General features: G+C 34.1%; 1 protein-coding gene across 1 annotated transcript in view; it reads left to right on the top strand.

The window, feature by feature from the left end:
- CA1 (carbonic anhydrase 1) overlaps positions 1 to 9,285 on the top strand; it is a 51,915-nt gene extending 42,630 nt beyond the window's left edge. The window contains exons 4-8 of the mRNA XM_020288909.2: positions 1 to 119; positions 3,178 to 3,273; positions 4,147 to 4,209; positions 6,960 to 7,115; positions 8,037 to 9,285. Coding sequence (XP_020144498.2) covers positions 1 to 119; positions 3,178 to 3,273; positions 4,147 to 4,209; positions 6,960 to 7,115; positions 8,037 to 8,156 — 554 coding nt within the window. The 3' untranslated portion in view covers positions 8,157 to 9,285. The remainder of the gene's footprint in view (positions 120 to 3,177; positions 3,274 to 4,146; positions 4,210 to 6,959; positions 7,116 to 8,036) is intronic.
- The last annotated feature ends 4,343 nt before the right edge of the window (positions 9,286 to 13,628 follow it).

The raw sequence follows: 13,628 nt of genomic DNA on the forward strand, positions 1-13,628 counted from the left end.
TGCTGAAAGGCGGTCCTCTCATTGAAAACTATCGGCTCTATCAGTTCCATTTTCACTGGGGCAGTACGAATGACTGTGGTTCTGAGCACACAGTGGATGGAATCAAATATGCTGGAGAGGTAATGTCATTTTGTAAGTGAAAGATGATTATACTGTGCAGTAGTATAAAGTGCAGTAGCGCCCTTACATCATGACACCGTCATACTGACGTCAAAGAAATTAGCATTTTGATTTCTGTAAGGAATCTCCAGGCTCCATTAAAATCAAACACAGACTCTCCATGTTTGGGAATAGAGGGAAAATTTTCATATGGAAAGAGGCAGCTGAACTTTGAGCAAAACTCCTGAGTTCAAGATTCACGCTTTCTTGAGAAAGCCTCAAAAATTATTATCTTGACATCATGCTGGCTTCAAGGGGTGGTACTGCTCTCCTTTATAGCTCCAACCTCAAGTGGAATATAATACCTTTTCTTTTTTATTTAGATGTTCAAGTTTGGGCACACCAATAGCATGGATGTGGCCAAGCTGAAACACTCAATAAAACTCTACTAAGAGCTCGAGTTTAATCATAACAATAGTCACAGAGAGCAGCATACACCAGAGGAGAGTCTGAGGTCCCTGGCTGCAGGCCACCACCTTGTGGCTTCTTGACCTGCCCTCACATGGAAGTTGGTGATCTATTTCAAGACAATATTGTCTGTATATCCATAGAGAAATCAGATACATGCAAAAAACGGTGAACAGAAACTCTGGGAAATTGAAATGGGAGAAATTTTACTCCTTACTTTGAATGTATGAATTATATAATACACATGCACCCAGATAAACAGGTTGACTTTTTAATTTTACTTTCATAAAATGAATTTTATAACATACATAGTTTTGCAACTTGCTTTTTTCCACCCCACTTACCAATTTATAATGATCATTTTTCCAAGTCAGAATATTTGCTTCCACCTCATTCTTCTATGATTAGTACAGTATTTCATTTGGGTGAATATATCAGAATTTATGTAACTGGACCCTGTTGATGAGTGATCACAATGTCTTCTGATTTTTGTTCTATTGGGGTTGTATGTGTTTTTACAAAAAAAAATAATGCTTCAATGAATACATCTGTAGTTACAACTAATGAAAGCAATTATATAAGATAGATTTTTACAAGATGTAGAGCTAGGTTATAAAGTATGTGTGTCTTTTATTCTGATAGAGGATTTGGAGGTTGTATATAAATATTGCTTTATGTTATGTCATAAAGCATTGCTAATACCTTTCAATGCTATGGAAATCTATTTAACAGTTTTTCCCTATTTCTACTCCATAAAATTGAAGGTAGACTAAAATCAAATGCTCCAGGAGCCTAAATTAGCATTATCTTTGTGGAAGGATAGTTGGTAGTATCCAAGAAATCTAAATCAGTGATCCTTTTATCTAAATGGAGAAAAATAAAAATAATCCAGGACAGAGATGATAGATACTTAGCTACAAAGTTCAACATGTGATTCCATTCAACTCAATAAACTTAGTTGGGTGATACACTAGGTTGGAGAGGCAGTACAGCCTAGTAGTTAAGAACGCAAGCTTCTCAGCTGACTGCCAGGATTTGAATCAAAGCTCTGCCACTTGCTAGTTGTACAACTTTGGACAAATCACTCTGTACCCCAATATTTTCATCTGTAGAGTCTAGATAATATGATACTAGTATCTATCTCATACAGTTGTTGAGAGGTTAAAATGAGTAAATTCATATGAACTAACATTTAGACCAGCACCTTTCACATTGTACGTGCCCAGTAATGTTACTTACATTTCTGTGGATAAGCACTCCTCAGCACTCCAGAAAGCAAGCACTCCTCAAGCCGGGCAGTATAGGTATAAATGATTGTGATTAAATAAACATATTACTAAATAGCAGTATATCTATTCACAAAGCACCATGGGAATATAGTTGTAAGAATCATTAATTAAGAGTAGGTACAGAATCTAGACTGGAAATTACAATAAGAAGTGATATGTCTTAATATATTATTTTAATAATTCTTTTTTTCATTCAACAAATATTCACTGAACATTTACAATATGCCAGATAATGTTTTTAAAAGTATTTGATATTAGATCTTGCATTTGATAAGGGAAAGAAAAAATAAAAAAGAAGGAAAAAAAGGAGAGTGGGAGGGATGGAGGAAGGGAGGGAAAGAGAAAGGAAACAAAGAAGTAGAGAAGGAAGAAGAGAGATTAGATAAATAATATGGGAAAAAATGATTTGATTTATGGTGATTCCTTTATACTGGATGAACAGAAAAAGATTATTTGAGGAGTGGCGTTTGAGCTCAGCCCTAATTCAAGGCATAAGCCTGCAGTTCAAAGACTATGGGGAAGAAGATTCCAGAGAAAATCAGCAGCTAGTGTGAAGACTCAAACTTGTGAAAAGTGAAGAGATATAATCTATAAGACATGGATGCTAATAGGTGGGGAAAGTAAGAAATTAATGATAACTGTCATACTTTTTGACTAAGCAATTAGATGAATGGTGCTACCTTTTCCTAAGAAGGGAAAATCAAGCAGGTTTGGCAAGGAGGAAATCTAGGGTTCTATTCCAGCCATGTTAAGTTTGAGATGTCCATTAGACATCCATGTAGAGATATCAAGAAGATATTAAGAAGACATACATACATACTTGGATGTACAAGTCTGGAGTTCCAGAGAAAAGTTAGGCTGGAGATTCTGATTAGCGAGGTGCCTGGAAAGGACACTGATGTGCCCAAGACAATCTGACCTTGACCATGACTCCCAAGGTCATGAAGTTACTACTGTGAAGGATCTTATGTGAGAGAAAATTATTCCAATTTTTTTCCTAAAGCTAGTCAGCTTTCCTGATCTTTTGATACCAAAGAGAAGCATTTTTTTTAAAGGAGTAATATTGAATAGTTAATGATACTGTAGGAAAAAAGACTTCTTACTAGTTCCAGAATTTGCAAATCTACTTATTCTACTCCACACATGGATAATCCTTTTCAAGAGTGAGAATATAACCCTTCCAATCCACTGGATAAAGATTTTTATAAGTTTTATCTACCTAAGCTAAGATTCATCTTCATATAGTAACTTGTATACTTATCATTTGCCTTTTGTCTTCACACTGGTATAAATAATGAATTAACTATTTAATCATTTTTAGCTTCACATAGTTCACTGGAATGCTGCAAAGTACGCCAGCATTGCTGAAGCTCTGTCAAAGGCTGATGGTTTGGCAATTATTGCTGTTTTGATGAAGGTGAGTTACAGATAGTTACACACCTTTGCCTATACTATTTCTTACCAATCAGACCTCAAACTAGGATGAAATAAGGCAACAGATTATTGAGCCTTTCTTTCTGGAAAATTCCCATCCTACTAGTGACTGCAGGTGAACAAGTAGTTCCCTTGTACTCTGTCACTTGGTTTTCTCTCTGCTTTTCCCTGTTAAGATAGAAATAAATTTCAGGTGAGGGTGAAATAGGAAGATGTTAATGGGGGTAAAAAGAATTTTTATTGTCCAGCTCTTCCAGATTCCCTCTTCTCTAAATTTTCTGTCATCTATTCAGGAAATTATCAATTTAATATCCCATCAGGGAAGAAATGTTAAAAGGATTTTTTTCCCCATAAAGAAAATTCAGTTGATTTTTTAAATGGCAGATGTTGCTCAAATCTTCCATAGAAGAATCCCTGAAAAGTTCTATGAGAAAGTTACATTAACTATGCTTGGGTAACTAAGTAACTTTTTGAACTATAGTAATTCTAGGTAACCTTTATCAAACACTTATAATATGCCAAAACCTATACTTATTATAACTAATAGAATGGACCAAAAGTAAGAGGTTTGTATATTGTATCACAGTTTTGCTAAATTTCTAGATTTTTCCTTGTATTATTTTGAATGTCTTGCTCAAATTTAAATCAAGCTTTTTGTTACTTTATCTGTAGTTGTACATAATGGACAATTTATAGAGTACAAAGGCCCATAAAGATAAACACCTTGCAAAATTTCCTTTTCTAAAGCAGAGAGAAAACACCTTAGCTCACATCAGTTAAAAAAATTAAAAACTTAGCTAAACGGGGTTTGATAATAATCGTTATTTCATACTTTATTTTTTTTTAAAATCTTCAGGTTGATCAGGCCAACCCAAAGCTGCAGAAAGTACTTGATGCCCTAAGTGCAGTTAAAACTAAGGTAAGTAGATAAATCAGTTAGTTTAAATCAGAGAAAAAGAATTCACTACACTATGGAAATGATTTCATTATATATTTGAAGTGGGGAGTAGGGAGACTGGAGCAAAGGCTCCCAATGTGAAAATCAAGGTACAACTTAGATATTGCCTGCTTCTGAGAAAGTCTTTGATGCAGGGATTTGTTTTGTTTTTTTTGTTTTTCATAGTTATTGCTTATTGATTTCAGTAGGATATGGCCTGTGGAAAAATGGGTTGCCATTTTGAACAGCCATTCAAACTTGATTGATACTATGCTTTGAAGAAATAAAAAAAAAAAGAAAAAAGAAAAAAGAAATAATAAACAAAGTTGATTGAAAACCTTTATCCAAATGCAATGTGAATTATTTTCCATTTCTTAAAGGAAAACATCCTTTTTTAGTAATACAAAAATTCAAGAATTAATGACATTCTTTTGAAATGCCATTAATATACAATATTTGATAACCATTGTTCCCACTGTCACCTTAAAAGACAGATGGATTTTCTGATATATCCAAGCTTCACATTACTGTTTTAAAAGAAAATATTGAAACCGTAAGTCAGAGATTTGTCATTCTTGTGCATGGTGTGGAGGACTGTCATATTTTTACATAAAATAAAAACGATTTGTGCTGATCCTAGAAAAGATTAAACTTTAAATGCATGTATTATCAAGTGAGAATGACAGAGATAAAAATAAGCATTCAACTCAAAAATATAAAAAATAACAACATATGAAAAATAGAAGAAAATAGTGTGACAATAAAAGCAGAAAATAATAAAATAAGAAAAATGATAAATAAGTACAAAGTAAAATTTTATCAATGAAATGAAAAGTTGATTCTTTAGAAAAACCAACAAAAAAAGGCAGACTTTTGGCATGCTTGATAAGGGAAAAAGGGTATGCATATGAAATATTTTTAGAAATAAGAAATGTGGGCAGAGCGCGGTGGCTCACGCCTATAATCCTAGCTCTCTGGGAGGCTGAGGCGGGTGGATTGCTCAAGGTCAGGAGTTCAAAACCAGCCTGAGCAAGAGCGAGACCCCGTCTCTACTATAAATAAAAGAAATTAATTGGCCAACTGATATATATAGAGAAAATTAGCCAGGCATGGTGGCACATGCCTGTAGTCCCAGCTACTGGGATGCTGAGGCAGAAGGATCGCTTGAGCCCAGGAGTTTGAGGTTGCTGTGAGCTAGGCTGACGTCATGGCACTCACTCTAGCCTGGACAACAAAGCAAGACTCTGTCTCAAAAAAAATAAAAGAAGTAAGAATTGTGATATAACTAAAGATATAGAAGAAAGTTTTAAAAGATAAAACTACATTTGAAAATTTAGATAAAATGAATGGTTTCCTAAGAAAATGCAGAGTAAGAGAATTGACTCAAAAGGATTTAGAAAATCTAAATAGACTGAGAACCTAAAAATAAATTGAAAAGATGGTCAAAATGTATCTATTAAAAGAAAACCCTAGACCCAGATCATTTTATGAGAAAATGTTACTCAACCTTTTAGAAACAATAATGTTAACTAAACTGCCCATAAAAGGGAACAGACAGAAAACATCCCATCAGCTTAATGAAATCTAATACCAAAACAGAGTAAGAAAACTGCAAAAAACAAAAACAAAAAACACAATAGGCCAATCTTTCTTAGGAATATAGCTAGAAAATTCTAAAATTAATTATTGCAAATCAAATTCCACAGAATATTAAAAGAGTAATGTTTCTGAAATAGTAGAGTTTGTCCCAGAAATACAAGGGTGGCTCAATATTAGAATATCTCTTGATATAATTCATTATATTAACAAATTAAAGATGAAAAACCTTATCATCAACTTTTTAGATGCTTAAAAAGCATTTGACAAAATTCAATGCCTTTTCCTGATGATAAAAAATAAAACTCTCCGAAAACTGGAATTTGATCAAGAATTTCATCTAAAAACTTAGATCAAACATCAAACTTCATAGTGTAACATTTGCAGCATTTCCATTGTAATTATGAACAAGACCAAAGTGTCACTGTGACCATCGCAATTGAAAGTTATAATAAAGGACCTAATCAATACAATAAAATAATGGAAGAAATAGGAGTACATATTAGCATAGATACTAGAAAAGCAAAGACAAAACTATCATTATGTGCAGATGATATGATTATTGATACCTATCTGAAAAATTCAAAAGAATCAGCTAAAAACAGAACCAATGTAAAAGTCTTGTAAAGTTGATTGCATAAAAGATTACCATACAAATACCAGTACATTTTCTATACACCAATAAGAATCCATCAGAAAAGATAATGGGAATAAACATAAAAGAATAAAACTAAATGTAACCAATATACATATCAGTAAGTATCCTTGCCATCAGAACAGAATCTGGCATCATTGCTAAAGAAACCAGAAATGCTTTATACTGAAAATTAAGTATCTTTTAAAGAACATAGATTGTAAAAATTTCTTTGAAGCTTTGCTTCTCTTCATCCAAATGAAAATGAAGGAAAATTTCTTGGTCAAAACTTACGTGTAGCACATTTTTCATCTTTTCTCTTCTGTTGCTTTTATTTTATCCACAAACCAGTCATGAAATACCAAATAGTAAAAACATCAATTAAATTTTAGCTAAAATCTCTAGATAATATATAACAAGATAATATAACATTCATATCACATGTATTGATAGCAGTATTTTATATCATGATCTATAGTATATACTTTTCTTTTTCTTCCAGGGCAAACGAGCCCCGTTCACAAATTTTGACCCCTCTATACTTCTTCCTTCATCTCTGGATTACTGGACCTACCCTGGCTCTCTGACTCATCCTCCTCTTTATGAGAGTATAACCTGGATGGTCTGTAAGGAGCACATCAGTGTGAGCTCAGAACAGGTAGAGTATCAAAGGCGAATGAGTGGAAACTGGAAATGCAAAGCAGGAATATCACTTCAATTAATAGCATCAGTAGGGGAGATTATTATTTCAATTAGGTTTGTGAGAAGTTTATTTTCCCCTCCAATTGAAAATGATTAATTTCTGGCATAGTTCTATTGCATTATCCAAAATGTGCATTATAATACTATTCTTATTTTATGCAGAAAAAAATAAGAGAGTCAGAACTCCCACCATTCTTTCCTCCTTAAAAAGTTAAAATTCAGCTTTGTCAAACATCTTATTAAGGGTTTCAGAAGCAAAAGAAAAACTGTGACTGGAAGTTTCCCCAGGACTTTGGGAAATTGTGACTCTCAACCAACATACCTTGACAGTTCGCAAACCGTTTTTTTTGGAGTTTAAGCTTTTAAATATCCAACAAAATGTCTCATTAATTGCTGTCTATAATAATGATGATAATAATTATCATTGATTGAGCAACTACTTTTATTAGGTGTCTTGCATGTGATTTGTCTGCTAATTCTAGTAACACGCCTACAAGACAAGCACTGTAGCCTATTGCTGTCATATATTGAGCACATGCTATACACACATCATTCCAAGTACTTTACAGCCATTAACCCATTTAATCTTCACAACAACACAATCAATAAGGTACTATATGGAAACTGAGCCACTAAGATGATAAGTCGCTCGTTCAAAGGACCCCAGTTGAAGTGAGGAAGTTGGTATTCTAACCCAGTCAACCATCAATAATTTAAGCAAAATGCCTAGTTCAAAGGAATGTGAATGATTCGGGGCTTCCTCCCTTCCCACTGGTGAAACCTCAGTTTTCTAAATACCAGAGCATCAATAATACTAGAAGTAAAGTACTTTGTAGAACTTTAATAACTTGATTTTTTAAATATTTCATCCTTCTAGCTGGCACAGTTCCGCAGTGTTCTGTCGAATGTCGAAGGTGAGAATGCCGTCCCCATCCTGAACAACCACCGCCCGCCCCAGCCTCTGAAGGGCAGAACAGTGAGAGCTTCATTCTTATGAGCCCAAGAAGGAACTTCTCCTTCCTCAAGAACACAGCCCTGCTTCTGACATAATCCAGTAAAATAATAACTTTCCAGAACCAAACTTATTCCAGTGCTAGCAAGACAGCATACCTGCAAATTTAATCTGTAGAACTAAAAAACTTTAATTTTAGTTCTTAAAGCTTATGTTCTCAAATACTAACCTGTACGCTTTCAAATAGTAATCTGTAAGCATAAGTTTATGCCTAAATTCAAGTTTATTTTGTGGAATTCTTCATAATTATAAACAATCAAATGATTTGTATCTCTTCCTATTTTGTTCAGTTTAGTTTTTTTTTTTATATTAAAATTTTTTTTTATTCCTTTATTTTTTTTTTTTCATTTTCAGTTGGCCAATTAACTTTTTTTTTTTTTTTTTTTTTTTAGTAGAGACGGGGTCTCGGCTCTTGCTTGTTCAGTTTAGTTGAATCAATAAAATAATTTTATCTTTCCTTTTCGCCTATTGTGCACTCTATTTTTAAAAACTAAGTTTCTACTCCATTTACATTCAAAAATCATAAATGCCTTACTTGCAAGAGTATTTTGCCTCAAATGTAATGACCTAAAATCAGCTCGAGATGAAATACTGAGAACCTAAGATCAGCTTGAGATGAAATATTGAGAAATTCATTTGCTTACTCTTGAAGGCAAATACATAGCGAAGATGACAACTGGATTGAATATTATTATTCTGACCCAACATTTCTACCATTTCTGTTCTTCGTGATAAAAACGATATCTTTTATACAGAAAGATGATGCTTCTCTGGATATTGCTTTCATTTTTTTCTCCCCCCATTAGCAAGGCCAATGTTTTTCTGCCATTATTACAACTAGTTCAGTTTGCATGGAGAATCTTTACCTTAAAATTGCAAGTCACAAGTGAATGGTTTATCAAAATGCTGACAGAGTCATTTGGGCTTAGAATCATACAGAAACAGCATGCAATCTTTTAGTCAGATGTACATTTAATCTCAAGCTAATTCCTTTTTTTATTTTGTAATTGGCACATACTTATTACACATTTATGGGGTATAGTGTGATATTTGGATTCATGCATATAATGTGTAATGATCAAATCAGGGTCATTAAAATATCTATCACCTAAGCATTTATCATTTCTTTGTGTTGAGAATATTCAAAATCCTCTCTTTTAGCTATTAGAAAATATATTATACAATAAGTTATTATTAACTATAGTGACCCTACAGTGCTATAGAGCAATTGAACTTATTCCTCCTATCTAGCTGTAATTTATTGAAGCCAGTTCTTTCTGAAGCCATATCTACATCCAGAATTCTGCAAATCTGGTGCCCAGTGTTTAGTCTTAAAATTTACTTTAGTTCTCTAATCTGAAATATTAGAGACCAAAGCCCATTCTAAAGTTCTTGTCTTGTCTAATATAGCAGAATTAGTCAAAACTTCTAAATAACTAAATCAAAGTTAAGAAGGCAGACCAAACAGACTCTTGCTCAGAGGGAGATTTTATATAAAGGCTGTTTGTTTTGCACCTATAGACCATACTAAGAAACTTCTTTGAAGTATTTGATTTGGGGCCGAGAACTTAAGCAAAATTTCTTTACTAAAATGTAACCTGGAAGAGGGTATGAGGAGGCTCTGGGACCTGGGGTTTTTTTCTACATAAAGTTTGAAAAGCAAAAAAAAAAAAAACTTGATTAAAAAAATAAATAGAAATGTAATAGGCCCAAGTAACAAATTAGCTGTGCTCCCAAAAGCATTCTATAAAGTACTTAATTTGCCAAGATAACCTGGCTGTGTATAGTACTTTATGTTTGCAAAATACTGAGAAAGCCTGAAACAGTCACACCTTTCCTAAGATCCTATTACCGTGTTTCCCCCAAAATAAGACCTACCCATAAAATAAGCCCTAGCAGGATTTCTAAACATTTGCGTAATATAAACCATATCCCAAAAATAAGACCTAGTGATGGGTGTGGCTATGCAGCGGATCTGCACGACCCATGCATTTAATCTCGGAGCAGTAAAGAAGATGAGCAGCCCTTCTCATCTGCCCCATGAGCTCTGTTGCTCCACATGAGAGATTGGGGCCAATGGTTCTAAAGGAAATAGAGTCACAAGAAATTCAGGATGGTTAAGATGATGTTCCAGAAGAAGACGACTTAACTATATTTGAATAAATGTAGATTGTTGTACCATACTTAAAAAAAATAACGCATCTCCTGAAAATAAGCCCGAAGGTGTCTTCTTGAGGAAAAATAAATATAAGACCCTGTCTTATTTTCGGGGAAACACAGTATTTCACATGAGTCATACAGACAGGAGTTTAATTCTAATCTTATCAAAGATCATTGTGATAGCCAGAGAAGAAGGATATGGGTTTAATTTGAGAATACAACAGCAAAAGGTGCTCAGGACCTATAATACTTAAAAAACATTTTCTGAAAAGAAATTGAGCAATTTAGAAATAAATTTCACAGGAAGGACCTAAAAAAGAGTTGACCTTGTGACCTACATATTTTTTTTTTTTTTTTTTTTTTTTTTGAGACAGAGTCTCGCTTTGTTGTCCAGGCTAGAGTGAGTGCCGTGGCGTCAGCCTAGCTCACAGCAACCTCAATCTCCTGGGCTCCAGTGATCCTTCTGCCTCAGCCTCCCGAGTAGCTGGGACTACAGGCATGCGCCACTATGCCCGGCTAATTTTTTATATATATATCAGTTGGCCAATTAATTTCTTTCTATTTATAGTAGAGACGGGGTCTCGCTCTTGCTCAGGCTGGTTTTGAACTCCTGACCTTGAGCAATCCGCCCGCCTCGGCCTCCCAAGAGCTAGGATTACAGGCGTGAGCCACAGCGCCCGGCCACACATATTTTTTAAGAAGGTTAAAATGGACACCAGAATTTATCTTTAAGCCTGTAAGTCTTAAGAAAGGGCAAACATATAACAGGAAATATATGATGGTTATCACATTTTATCCTTAAGCCAAATACCAACTGGGAGCACGTTTCCCCTTACTGCCTCTGCCAGAATTTTATGTAGTTGGCAGAGCTCATGAGGTACATTACAAATTTCTCTGAAGTAGCCGATAAAACAGCTGTTGAGAGAAGATACATGGTCTAGGCATTGGGTCATCTGAGAATTCAACCCTTACGTTTCACTGACTTGCTCTCCTGCTGTATACCCACTTCTCTCGCCAACTTAGGTGGAGGACTTGAATGTTCTGCAAGGGTTCTCTGATTTTTCCATGATGTTTGGCAGCTGACTCACTTTATGCCAAATCTATTGGGCTTCTAAGCATCCAGAATGACAATGCCAGCTGATGGGGCCCAGGGTAGGCTCAAGGGTAGAGGGTGTTTCTACTCTCTGCTGTTCTCTGTTTTAGTGCCTGCTCCTCAGAAATGCCATGCTGAATACTTATGGCTCCCACCTGCTGATTTGTGAGTCCAGGTAGCTCAAAACATGTTCTACATTGTTCCTTTCTGTAAGGTTTAGCATAATAACTCTTAAAGCATTAAATTCATCATAAGGGGAATTAGGACAAAGGAAAAGAATATCTTCTTCAAATTTAATTTCCTGACGTGGCTCAAAAGAGCACATATCTATTCACAGCATAACTCTAGTAACTCCATATCAGTGGTTGTCCACCATTTTGTGGTCACAGATTCCTACAAATATTTGACCAAAGCTATAAAACTTCTTCCCCTCCCCTCAACATTTACAAAATCAGATACAGCCAATATTTTGCACTGAATTTTAGAATTGTTTAGAAACTCAGCCTTTTCCTTCCTTCTCTATCACAAAGTCATTTCTGGACCTCAGGAAGAGATTCCTGCTCTGCAAACTATAAAAATCAGCTACAGTGGACTCCCTGTCTCTCTTGAGCTAATATGTATTTTTGCTTTTATACTTCATTCTTTATAGTAGGCATCCAGAGAGGGAATGACGTATATTTCTGGTATAGTTCATGTGTTATCTTTTTGTTGTTTTTCCCCCTTTCCAAATATTATTTTGAGTTGATATAAGGTTCCATTATAGAAGAGATGTAAAAAGATTTTTAAAAGAAAGAGAATTCAAACCTTAGTGAATTATTTATTAGTAAGTAAATGAACAAAGGATTACAAATGAGAGTTAAAAAGGGCATATAAAAATTTGATTGAGGAGGATATCATCAGATCAATAATGGGCCAAAATCACTTTGAAAGCCATCAACATTCCCTGTGTCCAAGACTATGAAATCATAAGAAAATACTTATTTTATGAACATTATCCTCATGATTATCTATAAACCTCCAATATTTTTTGCCCACTGTTCTCTGTGAGACACTGCACAAGGATTTCCTTATTGCTCCTATTAGATTTGGCTATTTTAAATCTCAGTAGCTACACAAAAATAGGTAGATAGACAGACATAAATACTGCATAAATGAATAAATAATTGCACTTACTCCAGACTATTCTGCTTTGGCACAAAAGAACCGTAGTATTTAGCCTGGTATTTAACCTGTTAAAAAATGATAGCTGATTATCTGTTCCTAGACTTAAAGCTAAGGGAAAAAATGCATAAAATGAAAAATATTTTAATAGAAATATAACATGTTTGAAAGAAATTGGAAGCAGCCATAAGTGTTTTTGTTTACAAATCTTGCTTTCAGTAAAGAAGTAACTCATACTTGCTTTCAGTAAAGAAGTAACTAACTTTCAGTAAAGAGTAACTTAGAATCTTAAAAATATGTGCATATTCTCATCTTATACCAAAAAAGTGAGTTGGTGGACAAAGAGGTCATATTTGAAGACGTTAAAATACTCGGATCACAAGTGCACTTACTAGAGATTTCTCACAGTGGCATCTGGGATGCTAATCATCTTACTATGAGAAGGTAGAAATAGCAGTTATGTCAGACAGGAATACAGTTTAAGTGGCTCTATTTTTCCCCTCAAAGACTGGAGTATACCATTACCAAGTCATCAACAAATATTTTAATCCTCTTTAGAAGCAGATGCATGTTAAACTATTTAGGTATATCATTTTCTGTTATTGGATGACCTAAATTGCCAGCAGGAACAAATATATGTAATAGAATCATACTGTGCTAGAAAATGTTTAGCTACTTAAGAAGAAAAAATGTTAGAACCTTATCTCACCAATACACCAAAATAAATCCAAGATAGATTAAATTTTTCAGTGGAAATCATTAATACACTAGAATATAGGTAAATATTTAAATATCTGGTTGGAGAAAACTTTACCCCAAAACACCAAAGGAAAACACCAGCAAGAAACAGAATAATTAATTGAACTATGAAAAATGTTAATATATAGGTAAAAGCAACACAAATAAAAAAATTAATGGAGAAAATAACAACTGGGAAAATTTTTTCAATATAAATGGCATACACAAGGAACCATTTCCTTGCTATATAAAAAGCTTTCACAAGTTATTAACATAAAAATTGAATTTCCAAGAGAAAATAGCAA

The sequence above is a fragment of the Microcebus murinus genome, chromosome 7, assembly GCF_040939455.1.
Source record: "Microcebus murinus isolate Inina chromosome 7, M.murinus_Inina_mat1.0, whole genome shotgun sequence".
Classification (NCBI taxonomy): Eukaryota; Metazoa; Chordata; class Mammalia; order Primates; family Cheirogaleidae; genus Microcebus; species Microcebus murinus.